This window comes from Tubulanus polymorphus, chromosome 5, assembly GCF_964204645.1.
Source record: "Tubulanus polymorphus chromosome 5, tnTubPoly1.2, whole genome shotgun sequence".
In the NCBI taxonomy this organism is placed as follows: Eukaryota; Metazoa; Nemertea; class Palaeonemertea; order Tubulaniformes; family Tubulanidae; genus Tubulanus; species Tubulanus polymorphus.
In genome coordinates, this window is record NC_134029.1 from 23,777,867 (window position 1) to 23,796,366 (window position 18,500).

Genomic DNA, 18,500 nt, shown 5'->3' on the forward strand with positions numbered 1-18,500 from the left:
CATTTCGACTATACATCCTAATGTTCGTAACTGAAAATGTTGTTATACACCTAAGTTGCTTCACTCCTCTTGATTACTTGATTTGCCTCTGTTCTTGATGGTAGGCCTATTTGTACGTACCGGTAGGTATTCCTGTAAATGGCTATTACGAACGATAAAGTCAAAACGTTGAAATAAAATATAGGGCTCAAGGGAAACATTTATTTTTCATTATTAGTTTGGGATTCTCTCTATACATGATCATCATGTCTTCTAGAGGAACGTGGTCATAAAGGCTTCCGGCACGAACGGTTAATCTTCTCGAAGTCGCGGTCGTTTATCAGATGTTGAAGCAAATCAACGATAGACGAAGTAGAAACTGCGACAGAGAAACATAAAACATCGCGTGTTCGCTACATATATTAAAAACGGCCGCCCAATATTCCGCGAGACCATCATTAAACCGTGTTGTCAAATTAATCCGTACCACATACAATATCGGTAAAAATCATTTGTCTTGGCGATATTCAATAAAGTATTATCCGCTTCGTTAGAAATTTTAATGAACGCAGAAAATTGATAAGTCCCGCACGGCGAATCGTGATGCCAGATGACAATAACAATCGATCGCCGGGGAATTCGTTTTAAACTGCACCTGTTTTGAGATAAATTACACGCGGAAAATAAAACTAAGAAAAATGCAGCCGCCTTCATTATAGACTGGGATATTTTTATTATCGGTTTTCGTATCGGGTTCCATCGCCGAAAATCAAACCTTTTTTTTTCGGACTGTAGCTGAATACATCGACTTCATTATTCAGTTCATTTCAGTTCGGAAAATTGGAGAGTTGCGTCTGGTTGAATTGAGAGTTTATGTCAACGACTTGGCGTCCATTATAACTGAATACTTGGTCGATGTGAACACGCGAATGAATGCATTCAAAAATATATATTGACAACATACGTGTGAAACGCATATTTTCATGTACGTTCTCGCAGTCAGTATTTTACCGTTATCAAGACATGTATACATCTCCTCTTGAACGGTATCACATTTTATTTTTTGCCTCATTCTATTTCTGTTTATTCTTTTGAGAATTTACTTCGAGAGCTACAGAGCGACGATCAAAGAGTTTGAAAATGTTTGAAAAAACGCTTTCAAATTCGCCATTGACGAAAAAAGTACCCCTTTATATCTCATTCCCTACATTGCGTCGGTTGTCACTTAAAGAAGAAAGGATAAAAAGTGGATATTTGAATAGTAGCTAGTGCGCGCGGTTATCCTCACTGATGAGGGTATCCCAGAGGTGTTTCAGGTACTGGTGTCAGTAACAGAAACTCGTCTGTACGTGAAGTGTGTCGGATAATCCATGCGTTGATTCAACAAAAGGTTGGCAAGAGAGCTTTGGTTCTTTGATGACAAAATCTCGACAATTCTCCAAACGGTGTGGCATATTGACAGATTGTGTTTTTGTCGAGGATGAGAGGAAGATGTGCCGCGGTATAGCGCGATGAGAGAGTGGTATACGTAGTTGTAGGGTAACTGGAGGCTGCGATTTGCGCGTGATGGATCGGGCATCGTGGATGACGCTGAAAAAAATTACATAATTTCGCTCTTATCTATCGGCTATTTTGGTCAATACAAAATGAATAGAATAACAACAATTAACTGAAATAGGAATAACTCTTTTTAGGACTTATCAAAGGTCCACCTGAAAAACAATGTCGCCTCGAAGATGTTCGCAGATCTGTGACAAAACGAGCTTTATTTTATTGACTCATTGGATCAACCACGGACTTCGTTTCAGCATGGACTCAGTCCATGGTTTCAGAGTCCATAGATCAACGGAACGGAACCTGGAGAAACCTCAGTTCACAAATGCGCCATCTATCTGATTTAGTCGAATTTAACTGGTTGAAGATTGCACCCGTGCCAAAATAAATATCGAATTGAATTGAATTTGTAAGTAGCTAGCCCAGGGTAGTGAGTACTCCATTACGTCATCGTTAAGCCTCAAGATGGCGGACGTGGTGCAACGATTTCGTTTATTTTGCCGAGTTTTTTGCTTGTAATTTGACATCTCTGTTGTATCGGGCGTTGTAATAGCACGAATCAAAGCGGGAACGTTTACCTTCTAACGTTACAATGATGAGTGAAGAGCGGGATGCTCTCAGTTTGACGGATGATGATGACGATGATATCGAAGATGATGGAAATAAGTCGATTTTGCAGGGTATTTTGAGTAAATGGACAAATTATATTCACGGTTGGCAAGATCGATTCATAGTTCTCAAAAATGGAATGTTGAGTTATTACAAATCAGAAAATGACACCGCGTTTGGCTGTAGAGGTGCAATCAGTTTGCAGAAAGCCAGTCTTACTGTAAGTTTAACAAATGAATTTATGGTTGATGACTTTCATTCCTGTCATTGATTTAATAATTCTCCAGAAAATTAATTTCAGTGGTTTTCTAAAATGCCTATTACAATAAATTTCACACTAGAATGTATTTTAACTCTTAGGATCCGCACTTAGAAATTTGAAGGTTGATTTGTAATAATTATGCTAAAGTCTTATTTGCAAATAGTTGGTCCCCTAGCCAGGTGGCGAGGTCGGATAATATATTTCAATGATAATCCATATGATATGAATCCATATTCAAATTTTACTTTTGTTTCGATTATGACATTTCAGATTTTCAGAAGCTGAATTAAACAGAAAATCCATTGAATGCGTAGAATTTTACAGATACATTAATTTGAAATAATTTCAGATAAAAATAGAACCCACCTACATGATTGTACGCTTAGGGGTAGGGTGTAAAGTTTTAGATTTGGGAAAAAGTATTGAGTCAGACTCGGATGATGTTTGTGGCTTATTCCGATGATGCTAGTTAAGTATTACACGTACTACTTGTCATTGAGAAATCGTATTCATTTCTGTTTACGATAAACTGATTCATAAAACGTGTAGTCTATATGGCACAATGCCACAGGTTTGTGAACGCGCCAAGTTCACTGAAAATCTTTCATCCAAAAATTATCTTTATGTGTCTTAAGTTGAAGTACAATTGATAAACGGGTCTAGCGATTATAGAGCGAACGAATTCTTATTTTCGAAGTGGTTTAAAAGTATTTACGTGAAAGCGAAGGACTTAGGCCTATTATTATCATTTCTAGTTGAGACTTAAAAAACAAACGTTCAGCGTTAGTTGAACTTTCATTGGAGAATAAGTTTGACCTACATAGTTCTAGGTGCTAGGCCTATAATATGAAAAATTTTCCTGACCAGTTTTTTGTTGTTAATATTCAGTGTACATGCACTCATTTCATAGTCAATGGTGCATTTTAATGTTTCATTAAAACTTAGTATAAATATTGAGTCAATCTGAAAAGTCATTTCTAGGTATAATGGTATATATCCGCGGGCCGGTATAGCAAATTCTTTATGCGTTCTGGAATTGATTAGTTTCCATCAGTTTGAGACACAATGAAAATATGAAATAGGAAAATTCTTTGTATGAGTTGATAGTTTATTTAGATCCTGGTTACTAAAATACAATAGTTCAGTCCGATGCAATAATATAAAGGTGCAATGTTTTAGAAAACACTCTATTCGTGACTCTATTCATTCAATCTAATATTAAATCCATAATGTGAAGGATGAAATTAACCGATGCAGAGGCAGTTTGCAGATTGTTAAGTTGACAGTTGACGAGTGCCGGGTCATTAAAAGAATTTAAAATTTTTTGCATATAGGCCTAGCACCAGCTTTATTTGTTCTTTTTTCAGGGAAGTCGCTTTTAATAGCTATTTTCTCATCTTGCACTGAATTCGATTTACATGAATTATACGTTCTTCGCTGAATTATTACTGGAAAAGTAAATGGACAGTGGTATCAACCAGTTTCTATTTCAAATTTGTGTAGAAGACTTAGTTTGAATTGGGTGGTAAATTTACGAAACTAGCTTTTTCTGAAATAGCCTAAGGCACCGAATAGGGAAATGTAGTTGATGCGATGAAACAGTTTAAAAAAAAATCTTTTTAGAATAAAGAGTGATTATAAAAGCAGTTTGTAGATCAAAGCAAACAAACTTGAACGAATACCCGTAAATCTAGGGATTGTCATCTGGCCTGTAGCCAAGTAGTGTAATCCATAGACAGATTGCCGAGTACTGGTTTAATAGCTGACTATTACAGTAGCAATTTAGATCTTATTAGCAATTATGGTAATGATTAAAGTAGTATATCATGTTGAAATGTGTTTCGGTGTCATCGATAGGACATTTTACAGGAGCAGATAAAACAATGTTAATTTAGAGTACAACGTCTTATCAGATTCAGTGACAGATTCTAGATTTGGCGTTAAAGTAGAATTCCATCGCATTAACTCGCAAATATCCCAGCCATAACATAGATAGAAATTGCTAGAATGTAGTTATGTCATGCGTGTATAAAAATGCTTTCTCTCAGGTTTTTCATTGAACATTGACAATTGAACCACCTTAGAACATGATTCTGCCGATATTCGTCGCCGAATCTAAGGACTGTAGGTGCTGTAGTTTAAGAGGAGTAGCGTGACGAACATATCCTCACCGCCAATTATAGTATGATTTATACGCGTTGCCAACCGATAAGAGAAATGAAGATATGTTTGTGACAGGTCATTAACGGTGATTGTTCCGATGAAAATGTCAACTTCTTAGTGAATTAATTCTACCGCTGTCATTCAATGCTTTCATTCGCTAATGTTAATTACTCGTTAGTAATCGAGTACAGACAGTTGAGAGACGTGCTGCGTTGATTTTACTTCGAACAAATTTTTTTGCTTTTAATGTAAAACTCGATCGATGAATTGTTAATGAATTATTGCGGTTTTTTTTTTTGTAGCCGCACGAATTCGATGAATGTCGGTTCGACGTGAGCGTGAATGATTGTTTGTGGTATTTACGAGCTGAAGATGAGGAAACGAGACAAACGTGGATCGACGCTATTGAAATACACAAGGTACTGACGTCAATTCCTTCAACTTTAAAACGGTTGTAATCACATAGTAGTATTTTAGTAGTATTTATTTATCATTTGGTTGTTACATTATTACGTGATTGATATTATATATAATATACATTGAAAAATATGTAACAAGAAAATGTGGGCTACACCTACGAGCAATTATCTAATTATCACTTAGATAATTGCTCAGGCTGCACAGAGAGATCTACATGCGTAGAACTTGTTATAACGCACTCATTATTGAACCGGCCCAGACACATCTTCACCCGTCAAGGGATTAGAACCCACTACGCTAAAGCTGTTCCCCGAACCCCTTGACCTCGCGAGTCGTTGGAGTCGTTACTAGCCGACCAGAATCCGGTCGTACCAATCACAGCGCTTGTAACAAACCGTCAGTAGACTTCTGTTGGTTTTCCCGTTAAATAGACCAATCAGCGAACGTTTTACCGAACGAGGAAGTATTTCGCAAATCGATATATGACGTCACGCGCAATAGCGCCAGTAATGAAATCACGCTTCGTGAGGCCAGGGGGCTGGTGGAAGCGAGTTCGGGAGTGATACCGGACCCCTGGCAAGCGAGGATGGCCCAGACCAGACCTGGTTCAAAAACTGTGGCTGCTATGAATTCATCTCGTGTTTTACCTGTGTGCGATTATAGTATTATTGTCCACTGTTATTCACTAATCCGTTATATCAGAGATATATCATGTAATCCACACAATAGTTCATCGACCCGTGACAAATTATAGAAAGATCCTTTTGTATTTGATTTTAAAATCCTATTGAAACCGAAAGAGATTTCGAACTGAATGCCGACTGCCTGCGTGACAAACTGTGACAAACGCTATAGTGGATTATCTTCTAAGAACAAGTTAATACCTAATGATTCTATAAAACAAATACATGTCACCCCATGAGAGATCGGACCATATTAACGCAAGATAACCGTGAATGTTCATAGACTCATAATCACAGTCTATTGGCTGTTTAACCATGGTTTACAGGGTCTACACTTGCATTTAATTCATAGAAACACTGTGTATAGCAGTTAAGATTTTAAGATCCCGACTTTGAGGATTTAGGATTTTTTACCGATAGATTAAGGAATTGATAACTGAATTTAAACGATGTTTTTTGTGGATACGTCATCTGTACCCGGGTCTACGGAGGTTAGTATCGACGACTGTATACAGGAAGGAATATCCAATACATGACAAGAATAGAAACTGTTCCTTGTTGCATGTTGGAAATAATTATTCATCATAATAATGATTTATCCTTATCACTTGAACATCCATACTGATTGTATAACAGTGTTTATGGCTCACACTCTTATCATCAATTTCCTATTTCTATCATGCATTTCTTTCTTGCAGCCTGAATTTAATTAATATTGTAGGAATTATAAATGTGTTGTTATTTTCGTTTAACAGCAAGCAGAATCTGGATATGGCAGTGAAAATTCTCTACGGCGTCAGGGTTCAATCATGTCCCTCACATCAGCCGCTAGTTTATCCACTACGTCGGCTTCATCTTTTAAAGTAAGTTGTGTTTCGCGGTTTAAGAACGAATCTCCACGTCTGAAATACGCAAAAACCTCCGTACAAAACTACGCTGACATCACATATAGTATATCTTCATACGTTGTGGCTAACACGGGACTGACTGCATTCAGTCAGTTACAGATCGATTGAAGTCTGAACAAAATCCGTCAAATAGATTTCATGTACTATTTATTTATGCTAACGATTCATACTGAGTGAAATGTGATAAAATATTTATCCTATCAAAAATGGCTTTTGAAATAAGATTTTAAAATCATGCAATTATACTTTGAGGGGTAGTTACACTTTTACGACTGTCAAGTTCAAAAACAACTTGCTATAGAACAAACATGGACATGGTACAGAAAGGACCCAAACTAAATGGCTGATAATTGAAATGTAGAGGGTAATTGGCATTGCGGTAACCCAGTGCCACAAGTGATCCTGATCCTCACTTCCCTCAGTAGCCTTGCCGGTGGTATAGCCATGAAGCCTGAACAAAGTCAGTAAACACTATATGTCTACGCAAGAGAGTGGGTAACATCGTTGAATCTGTCGGATTATCTGAGCTTTTCTTATTTCAACCATTCATAATACGAGCGAATGTTGCGAATATTGTATGCATTGTTTTGGTATTAAAATCTCATTCCCGTTGACAATGATAAATACAGCACAATATGTATTATAACTATTGATAAATGTATGTTTCTATTTCTATGAATTATTATTTCGTATGAAAGCGTATTTTCCGCAGATGTTTAAGCGATCGATTGGATTTAATTTTTTTCGTCTCAAAACGTATTCATTTTGCGTTCTCTCGCTCGGAGACCCTGGTTTTATAGAATTCTGTTAGCACAGGTGCTCATGATTCATTTCTGTATCCTGGCTATAAAAATGGTTTAATATTCAGATGAAAAACGTTACATTTTTGGAAGTTAATTGAATTTGAAAAAAATGTTGTCCATAAATTTTCTGCTAGTTTTTTGAATAGATCGAGGTCTTTATGTTCATAGATTTTTTAATATAGGTATATAGACTAAACCGTTGACAGATTGGATTCGAACAATGCGACCATGAAATGTCGGAATAAATGCATGTATTTATAGGTTTATATGTATTACTCATCGGTCTCTCGATGTTCGGCTGTCGTCCCGTGATGTAAAGAGAGCATATACGAATGAAACGATGATTTTTTATTTTGTTACAACCTGCTGTTCGAGTCTCGCGATAACATTTATCTATTAACTGAATTTATCAATGAATCCTTGTACATTGATCCCGACAACTGGACTTTGAAACCGTATTTTTGAGAGGAAATTTCAAACCCTCGAATTTTATTCGGCACAAATACGAATGATAAGATTCAATATCGTTCATTTAGAGTGTCTCAATTGGCAATCTGACAAATCATCAGTCATCTTAGTCGGTTAGAATTCCTCGCAGGAAAGAAACTTTCAATATCATCGCTTGAAAAAGATATCCGACGAAAAACGCCTGCTGAATTCGATGCAAACAAAAAATAGAGGAAATGTACTGTAAATGTGTGACCTTGAACCCGTTGAGTTTAACTAGAGCGATGTCTCTCAACATTATATCCGATATTTGCGCTGTGTGTGCGTGAATTTCGCGTGTTTCATTTGTTGTTAATTCAGACGTAGTTCTAAAAGTTGATACGCTTTTATTGAGATTGAATTATAAGAATAATTCGTTGTACCAATTTTTTTTTAACGACAGGTTTTGAGGAGTGTCAGAGTGTGAAATTGCAATCAGGGGGGGGGGGGGGAGTTCGGGACTAGAGTCTCACATCCTACACAATAAACAACACATAAACTTATATGAAGAAAATGCAAAATTGTTGTATAATGATAATACTGAGTTAGTTATTAGTTATATCAGATGATTGATAGTTCGATATGGTTTGATTATCGAGGCATAATTAACGCAAATGAAAATGGCAGGAGTTTCAATAATGATTCCAACATTTATCCAGGATTTTGCTCAATATTGAATAATGATGATTATCAATGATGTAATATTTTTCAGCGTGGTCGAGGGTTGAGAGAGAAACTCGCCGAGATGGAAACATTCCGAGATATTTTATGTCGTCAAGTCGACACGTTACAGAACTATTTCGACGCGTGTTCGGAGGCTATCGACGACGAGGGAATTCACGAGGGTACGTATTGATAAACGGATTCGGCCCGTAAGGGGTTAATACGTGATATTCCGCCCTAATTACGCCGATATTACATCAAATATTGGCAGAATTTTTTGCGCGTATGTCGCGTGTACTTTTTATATCGGTTATTCTTCACAATGGAATGAGACTAGAAAGCATAGGCAGCGTTTATATGCATGAAAGACGATCTGCTGATTCTGAGACTTCACACGTAATGACATTAACAAAATTTACCCGTACACGAATATTTCTAATTGATCAGCTCATTATTGTATACGTGTTTGCTGCTTACAAACGAACCACACCTGTCTGGAACAGGCAGCTCACAATCAGGATTCAATGTATGAAATAGATGATAAAGTAAAGCGCGTAAAAGATGATTGAATTTACTGAGTTTTTGGTGTAAATGGAAGTATATAATTCGGTGAACAATTTACCATCCTGCGTCGGTTTATTTTTTGACAGTTAATTCATATGTTTAGATCGATGAGGAAATATGTTGATGAATCATCAATTAAACGCCGGTGCGCCAGTGTTTTCTCTCGCGTTAAATGAAATGAAAATAATTGAAAATCGATATAGAAAGAAAGTAAAACTGTTTAGATTGACGGCAAAAAAATGAATGATAAAATACCGTGTAAATGATATTTTCATTGTTTGTAAAAGGTGATCACGATGATATCGACGATGTTGATGATTTCGATTCGCCGGTGCCCCTCACGAGGATCGACGCGCGAGAAACTATCAGTCGAAAACTACAAGAAAATCATAAAGATCACAAAGACCTTCGTAAGTATCTGCGTACGGTTTACAATTCAAGAGTGAAACTCCACCCTTCATTCAATAAATGAGTCAATGTTTCTCTGAGGGTTCAGCTAACCTTATATCCATAAGCGACAACAATATAAACTGTATGAATTTTTGGAGCCAGTGCATCTCATACTATTTCTCAATAGCTGAAGATTTTCTTTTTTTTTTTGCGATTTTTATAAACAGATTCGATATTCCAAAGTCATGGAGCGCAAGCGATCGATTTTAAAGGCGAATCCTATACGTTTAAAGCAACAACTGCTGGTATCCTAGCAACACTATCGCATTGTATCGAGTTGATGAGTCAGAGAGAGGACGCGTGGAAGAAGAGAGTTGAGAGGGTGAGATATACGGGTTCCGTAACGCTGCGCTTTAAACAATCCACATCCGGGGAAGTTACGTTTTTGATTTTTGTTTTATAGGAAATTGAGAAGCGTAAACGAGTAGAAGATTTGTATCGGGCGTCGATTAACGACAGAACGAAACCTCTAGTCTTAGGCGGTCCCGATTATGAGGTAAGCAATTGAAAAATACAAATTCATTGTCGTAATCCCGTCTATACATATAGTGTCGCAGCTTTTAGTCAAGATCAGATCGGCCTTTGAAAATTGTAAGTACTAATATTTGTCATGTTTTGCTGCGTTACGATAGGAAGGTCCACATTCTGTTATGAACGAAGATGAATTTTTCGATGCGGTTGATGCAACTTTAGATAAAATCGATCAGGAAACTGATAGAGTAAGTGTTTAAATCAATTCGCGCTCGATCGTTCTATAATGAATTGTTGCTGATTTCGTCGTTTATATTCGTTCGTTAGAAAATTTTACAACTGACAAAACCGAAAGTGATCAAACCTCCACAGACTTCGCTGTCACCAGTTCACCCGTTATATCAGGAGGTATGTTTTATCAAATATTATAAGCTGAATCAGGGTCCCTACAACTCCTTGAATCCTTGAAAACTCCTTGATTTTTGAATATATTTTTCAAGGTCCTTGAAAATCCTTTAATTTTGAGGAATATCCATAAACTCCTTGAAACTCCTTAAATTCTGGGAAAGTCCTATTAAAAATTTTCAAAAGGTCCTTTTCAAAAGACAGTGTATTCTATTATTCTTCATTGTGTGACTTGTGAGTGAAAGTTGTTTCACTTTGAGATTTAAAACATTTAAACATGTAAAACCAAAACGGCACACACAACAACTGATCAAAATTTGAGAAAAACATGGACTTGTTTTTGAATTTTCGACTTTTTTTCCTTATATGACCACGAAAACCTCCTTGAATTTTGAAAATCACTCCTTGAAAATTCCTTGCAAAGTCCTTGAATTCTGGATACCAGGAATTGTAGGAACCTTGTGAATTCAGGCTACGTTACTTGGAACGTTCTTAATTTAGTCCCTTCCAATTAAGAATGGACCAAGTATTCGCACAAGTGAAAAGTCATTTCTGAAATTAGTCCGTTACGTTTAAGAACAGACCAATTTAGACCGACCAAAAAGACCGATCCAGGTCCGTTCTAACGCACAGCATTGATTTAGTCAGTTCCGGGTATATGAATAAGAATGCACTAACACGGATTAGCTCCTCAGTATCTGCAGGACTAGTTGTCTGTTTATGTACTGTCTCACTCACTTCGTTCCTGTAACAGCAGACGCGGGGCTCTCATGTTCCTAACAGGCTTAAGCAGCCTTTTGGTGGACATACCTTCAGTGTCTCAGCGGTATCCCTATGGAACTCTTTGGATGATAACCTCAGAAACATTTCCAATTTTAATGATTTCAAATGAGCGCTTTAGATTTTCTTGTTCCTGCTTACGACCTGTGATAACTCGGTCCATGTGCTGATGATGATCATTGGCCACAATGAAATACGTAGGCGCTTTACAAATGTCACAGTTTATTTATGATTATAATTAACTAGTGATAATGTGAGCGTAGCAATAGTTTAAAATGTCTTTAACTGGTTGTAATGAGTAAACATGATTTCTATTGACAGATTCAGGACGTGGTCAGTGGACACATGCAATTCACTGACTTTGATCTCACTAGTTTCGAAGCTGCTGACTGGCAATTAATTGCCGAAGAGACTGATTTATGCGTTTACAGGCGAGAGTTAGAGGAAGATGGAATGATCGTAGATCCGTTGAAAATTGTATTTACGATGAAAGGCGTAACGGGTCACGAAGTTTGCCAACAGTTCTGGGATGTAAATTACCGAACCGAGTGGGAAGGTGAGATATCTTACTGATACAAACTTTAGGGGTCTGTCAACCTTTTCATTCGTCTAAGGCCTCCTAAGACAGGCTGGTTCAGACCTGACTGCAACAACTATTTGAGAGTAGAACTCAACCGCATCCAGAAATATCAAAACATCATTGCTCTCATTTTTTGCGAAAACTACTATCAGATAGTCTGCTCTGCTGGTCTGTCAACTTGTTCATCAGTCCTCCTAAGATAAGACTGGTCTTAATACGTTAGATTTTTGTATTACCGAAATGGTCTCATCAGTGGAACTGACTTTAAGGACAGATTTCACGGAATGGGAATGGGTATCTCGATTTTTATCTCTAGGTAAAATTGCTTAATCTAAGGTATGAAACCTTGGAAAATTCCCCGTATCGCTAGAGACTGTCGACTCAACGCGAGAGATTTAATCTGATTGTAGGAACGCTCGAATCGATGAAGGTTATAGAATGGGTTTCAGAAGACACGGTTATAACATATCAAACGCATAAACGTATTTGGCCATCGACTCAGAGAGATTCGTTGTTTTGGTCGCATATCTGTAAGAAACAATGCGAACACGAGGATGACTCGGACACCTGGCTCGTGTGTAACTATACAACTAACCACGTCGACGTACCAGTAAGTTTTATCACGCTATCGCAAGTTACTCCATCCTTATTTGCCCCATTCCTGGAGAGGAACTTATCAATGCTGTGCATTCATGAACGTTTTTAAATCAGCTGTAATTACTGGTCCAGCTAGACACAACACTGATTCACAATCAATTAAAGCTACCATGCACTAATGCAAAAGTTTGCACTTTTGAGGATGGTCAAAGTGCTACCTGTCTTCTCATGGTTCATTGATTTGACACCACAGGTTAACATGGCTCCTCTACAAGTCGGCTATTACACGATTATTAACAGAGTATCAGTTCTTACTGTTTGATTATTTGTTTTTCAGCCGAACAATAAATTTGTGCGTGTGAAGTTTAATATTGCTATGCTGGCTACGACTATCATCGATCCTCCGGCAGACGGCTCTGAAATCACACGAGATAATCTCACTTGTAAACTACAATATTCTGCTAACGGTAAGAAAAAAAGTACATTGTTTCTTCTAGCTCAGGGTCCCTACGACTTTTTGATTCCTTAAAAACTCCTCAATGAATTTTACTTTTAAATAGGTGCTTGAAACTCCTTTAATTTGAGCAATATGCCTAAAACTCCATTTAAACTCCTTCAATTTTTTTAGAAACTGTTTTTGTTGTTGTATTTGCAGTGAATCCTGGAGGTTGGGCTCCGGCTACCGTTCTCCGAGCAGTTGCGAAACGTGAATATCCAAAATTCATCAAACGTTTCACCCAATACGTACGAGATCGATTAGATAACGCACCAATCATGTTTTAACTCAAGACGCACTGAAAATCCAAGCCACGTGAAAATGGGAAACTCGCAACACCAGCTTCCCCCCCCCCCCCAGATGGCGTGGTGCGCACTTAGTCCACTAATCAGTTGATAATCGATCAACTTTAAACTGAATTTTTAGACTCCCGAATCCACACATAATCACAGGACCCAGTAATGAATTCATTATTCTACTCGGTGATTAAGGTATCGTAAAATCGATTGATTTGAAAGTTCATTCGATTTTTAACTAGAATGTAGCAGAAACCGTTGCCCAAAGACCGAGTAGCTCGCTGCTACCAAAGATTAGAGATCCTCGCTTGCCGAAAGTGGATTCATCATCAGTGGTTCCCTATTGCAGTTAGTTTTGAATGTCTGATCATTCAGGCAGTGATGATACGTTATATGAGGGCATTGTAAATTCACATATTGTTAATTACAGAACTAACTTCATCTGATTGTATATTCATTTGAACGAAGTTCGGTTAATTTCGTCGTCGTTCCGAAGAAGTTGATTTATTGCGTAATATCGTCACAATTATTCCGCCAATCCAAATTTTATCTGCTGTAAAAGATTTGCTCCGCAAAATTTCCCAATGTGAAACATTGTTTTGTTGATTTTGAAAACTTCCTCCCGGCGCTGTGGTGAAAGCTAGTCATGTGTTCTAATCATTCCACTCCCCCATTCAGTGTATAGATATATATATATATATATATATATATATATATATATATATATATATATATATATATATATATATATATATATATATATATATATATATATATATATATATATTGACATTGAATATCTTTACTTAGCTGTTAGCTTTAGTTACATATATAGAACTTTTTAGGAAACGTTTTACCTCAATTATTTCAGGGTTTCTTCAGGGATAATTGGGGCAGTCCAGAATTAGATTTTCTGTTGTGAAGATGAGAGACTCGTTGTTTGAGAATACGCTATCCATCGTCTAGGGAACTAGTGACCGTGGAATTCCGAGTTTGAAATCTGAGAATTCTGGATGCCCCGATCTGTGGCAGCCCTACTCTTCCTACACTATCGGAAGTAGGTTCATCGTGAATTAAAGTTGAATATTATCCTTATACTTCCCTGCACCTTCACTAATCCGTAGAGTACTATTTCATCGATATGTTTAAGATCTTTCTCATTCGTTTAAAAAGTTAAGTTAATGGAAAAAAGCTATAATTTTTTATTGTATAAATATCAATACGTACATGTGATATAGAATAATGGATGTGATACATGTGTCAGTTAGATACTCGTACTTCCCGGAATACTTGCTGGTTATTATAGCTTCCTATATACTGTATTTGTTAAACAAACACCGCTATGTGTCATATGTTCCTTACTTTGCACAGAATGAATATCCACAATGTTGTAGCTTGTGTCTCGAAAGCGATGTGTTCATTTTTTTCAAAGTTTTATTGAATGAAACCTTATCGTCGAAAATGGTTGTTTTACTTTATTGACGCAGACAGAAAAAAAATGAAAATGAGAAACTTCACAAATTTTAATTGAAATTGCATGTTTTCCGCAGCTTGTCTCTCATCGAGAAATTTTTATTTCGATTGTTACAGTTTTTCAGTACAGTAGAATAGCCACGCTCGCATGTAGAGGTTTTTCAGTTCAGTTACATGCGATACAAGGACAGATATTTCGTTTGTAAAGAATTTTTACGTGATTTATATTCTTCCGCTTGATCGGTGATGATAAATTATTCTCGTGTTGTGCACGGATCGGATATGTTGTAATTTATATTTAATATTTATTTACGTGACTAATTGATATCGATGTTAAATATCCCTCCAACTACACGTGTGTGAAGACTCCATCCATTATTTATTGTGTGCTACGCTGCTTGTCCGACGACGTTTTCTTATCCACAAATAATGCTTTGAATGTGTATTTGCTACTCGATTCTTTTTCTACTCTCGATATATTTTTTTGTTGCTACAACGCGTATATTTTGCAAGGTTATTAACAATTTGTGTCGTGATTAATAATTTCATTCGTGTATGCTCCGAGAACGTACATGTACACTCGAGAAAATATCAACCATTTCAGTGCTTATTGAATCAAAACCGAATGCAAGCCTTCTGGCAATTATTTAATTTTGTATCTGCAACCGCTAATGATTTTACCGATATTAAAGGGTCCATTTGTATTTTGCTCATAAAATGGAATGTCTTGACGTTGTCACTCATCGGGCGAATCATGGATTCCAACAAAAACCAACTATTGAAACATACTTTTTGCTGAAGTTTATCCAAGAATACACTGTATACATTATTTCAGAAACGATTGTAAAATTATTGTTTATAATATGAATATATGGAATCTTTTGCTAATTATTATTATTATTATTATTATATGTTGATAGATTTGTGTACAGTTTAAACGGATATATAGAGATATAAGTGAACTATTTTTACTGATATACATATATTTAAAACAAACCACTGTAAATACACGTTGAAAACTGTGAGAAAAACTTTTATCGTTGTGAAAAATGTTGTCGAGTTGGTTCTATGTTTATTTGCCGAGAAGATTAACGTTTATATAGTGGAACCTCGTTATAACGAACTTCATGGACCAGAAAATCTGTTCGTTATAACTGATGTTTTGTCTGGTATGGAATCCTATTTGAGACATTAAATTCCGGTCTTTTCAAAACTGATAAATTGTTATATCCAAAGTCTGTTAAACACGGTTCTGCTATAGTCAAGAAAGATTCTTGTGCATATGTGCTTCTTCACTTTACACTCAACTTCTGCGAGGAGACAAATCAAACGTTGACATTTCTTCCCAAAAATCATACGGATACCAGGTGCAACTCTATATTTTATGTTGTTTTGTTTGTCAAATTCTAGATCTTAACAGTTTTTCACGGTAAAATGCATTTGTTAAACCATTAGAAACATTAAATAAACTGCGAATAAATGATATCTAGCCCGCAGCACTTAATGTCATCTATGCAGCTTTCGGTTGAGAAAAACTAGCAACAGACATGCAAAGATTTCTGAATACTATGAGATTATCTAATAGAAATTCTTCCTTGATGTAACCCGGTTAGCTGCAGTTACAAATTGTTCTTACTATGATAGATTATCGGCCGATTGTGAAGATCCACAGAAGCCCAAATCTCACCGATATCCGATGTATGAAATCTAATTCACAATTTGTATTGGTCACAAAATATTGATAGCTATGGTTGAGATATCGAGTAGTCAGGGTGGTGATATTGCACAATGGGGTCAGGGTCGTGATTCCTGCAGAATTGGAAAGAGAATGAAGTAGAACGTACAATAGATGTCATGTTTTTGTACATATGAAAAGAAGTAAATAAACAAGAAATATCTTCTCTACAAAAATTGGTATTTTATTTTTTCCGTAACGACTCCAAACCACTAACATAGAACCAGTGGGCAGCCACTGAAGTTGGCACGATCCCAAAGTCCCCACAAGGTACATACAAGATAAGGAAGAATTATTCCAGTTGACATGTCATGAAAAACTGGGACATCAAGTGAGAGGATTTATAGTTAACATGACACAAGTACTGGCAATACAAACACAATCAACTATTAGGAGTCCTGGGGCCAGTTTTAGACTGGTTTAACTTTAGCCCAGGCGCTATCAACTCAATGGAAAATTAATTGAGTTAGCCCCCCAGATTAAAGATAATACCAATCTATAAAACTGGGCTCTGTAAGCTCTGTGCAGCACTCTGCTTCTGGTACTAATGTAGCAAAACTCAAATGATACACAGTCTGGTAAAGCATGTCTCTAATTGACGATAAAACGTGTTATCGAGATAAAAGTTACACGAGAATCATTTCCTTTTAGATTTCGCTCGTTTGTTTCTGACGACGCCGGCGTTACTTTCAATTTTCATCGGTTTCTGTTTGATTTGATTAAAACCGATGATCCGTTCGCCGGACGCCTCTAGAGTTTTCGTAATCACCCCCGTTAAAGTCGTGATGTGGTTTTCGCGTACGGTGAATCTAAACCCGGGCGCGACGACCATCGGTTTCCTTAGCAACAATCGACAAGTAGCCGCTTCGCCGGGCATTATCATCATCCGATCGTCGGTCATCTTTACGCACACTCCCATATCCCATAAACCGCTGTACATCACTTGCATGTAATTATTCATGATCGGTTTCGAGCGACCGCCTTCGGTTTTAGTCAATACGTAAACTTGAGCTTCTAAATCTGTAAACTGCGAAAACGAACCGGGTTTACTGATATACATCCCGCGTTCGATCATTTCAGGACGAACGCCTCTCAATAATACGCCGACGTTATCGCCGGCCATACACGACGCAACCGACTTACGAAATACTTGTAAATCACCGACGTTCGTCGAGATTTTATTACCGTGTCCTAAAAGTTCGATTTTATCTCCTTTATTTAGAACGCCGCGTTGTAAAGTACCGATAGCTACGGTTCCTCGACCGGGGACGGTGAATGCCGATTCTAACGGCATAAAGAACTCTCCGTCGATATCGCGATCCGGGGTCGGAACGTGTCGATCGACGGCCGCGATTAATTCCACTATCGATCGTTCTCCGATTTCGGGAGTTTTATCGTTTAAAGCGTTCAAAGCCGAACCGTAAATAACCGGAGTATTATCGGAATCGAATCCGTAAACATCTAACAAATCACGTATTTCGATTTCGACTAATTCCAGAGTCTCCACGTCGACGAGGTCGGCTTTATTCACGTAAACCACCAGATGTTTGACGCCGATTTGTTTCGCGAGTAACAAATGTTCGAGAGTTTGAGGCATTTGTCCGTCGGTCGCCGCGACGACGAGAATCGCTCCGTCCATCTGAGACGTTCCGGTGATCATATTTTTGATATAATCGATATGACCCGGGCAATCGGTATGAGCGTAGTGTCTATTCTCAGTCTCATATTCCACATGTGTAGCGTTGATTGTGATTCCTCTTCGTTGCTCCTCCGGGGCTCGGTCGATGTCGTCGTATTTCATGAATTTAGAATTGCCTTTAGCCGATAACACTTTAGTTATTGCTGCTGTGAGAGTCGTTTTACCGTGATCGACGTGTCCTATAGTGCCGATATTACAGTGAGGTTTCCTATTGACGATGATATCATCAGTTTTCTGCGCTTTAACGTCAGAAGCGGCCAAAGATCGTCTTCCCAGTTGTATTTTTCTGAACTGTTGAACGGTTTTCGGTCTCACTTCACTTTCTAGAAGTCTCCCGGTGATTTTAGGGCCGCTAAAGCGAAGAATATTCGACCCAAAAAATAAAAATTTTCTCATCGCGTACGCCATTGCTCGACGACCTTGA

General features: G+C 37.4%; 2 protein-coding genes across 2 annotated transcripts; one reads left to right on the forward strand and one right to left on the reverse strand.

Moving 5' to 3' along the window:
• Window positions 1–2,002: 2,002 nt before the first annotated feature.
• LOC141905093 (ceramide transfer protein-like) lies at window positions 2,003–13,850 on the forward strand. The gene is made up of 13 exons (XM_074793846.1): window positions 2,003–2,362; window positions 4,870–4,986; window positions 6,426–6,533; window positions 8,580–8,712; window positions 9,382–9,504; window positions 9,712–9,866; window positions 9,948–10,040; window positions 10,177–10,263; window positions 10,343–10,423; window positions 11,522–11,756; window positions 12,191–12,390; window positions 12,715–12,844; window positions 13,033–13,850. The coding sequence occupies exons 1-13, from the start codon at window positions 2,126–2,128 to the stop codon at window positions 13,158–13,160; spliced, it is 1,827 nt and encodes a 608-aa protein (XP_074649947.1). The 5' UTR covers window positions 2,003–2,125; the 3' UTR covers window positions 13,161–13,850.
• A 2,694-nt stretch (window positions 13,851–16,544) lies between these two features.
• On the reverse strand, window positions 16,545–18,483 carry LOC141905662 (elongation factor Tu-like). The gene has a single exon (XM_074794629.1). The coding sequence runs from the start codon at window positions 18,470–18,472 to the stop codon at window positions 17,015–17,017; it is 1,458 nt and encodes a 485-aa protein (XP_074650730.1). The 5' UTR covers window positions 18,473–18,483; the 3' UTR covers window positions 16,545–17,014.
• Between the last annotated feature and the right edge of the window lie 17 nt (window positions 18,484–18,500).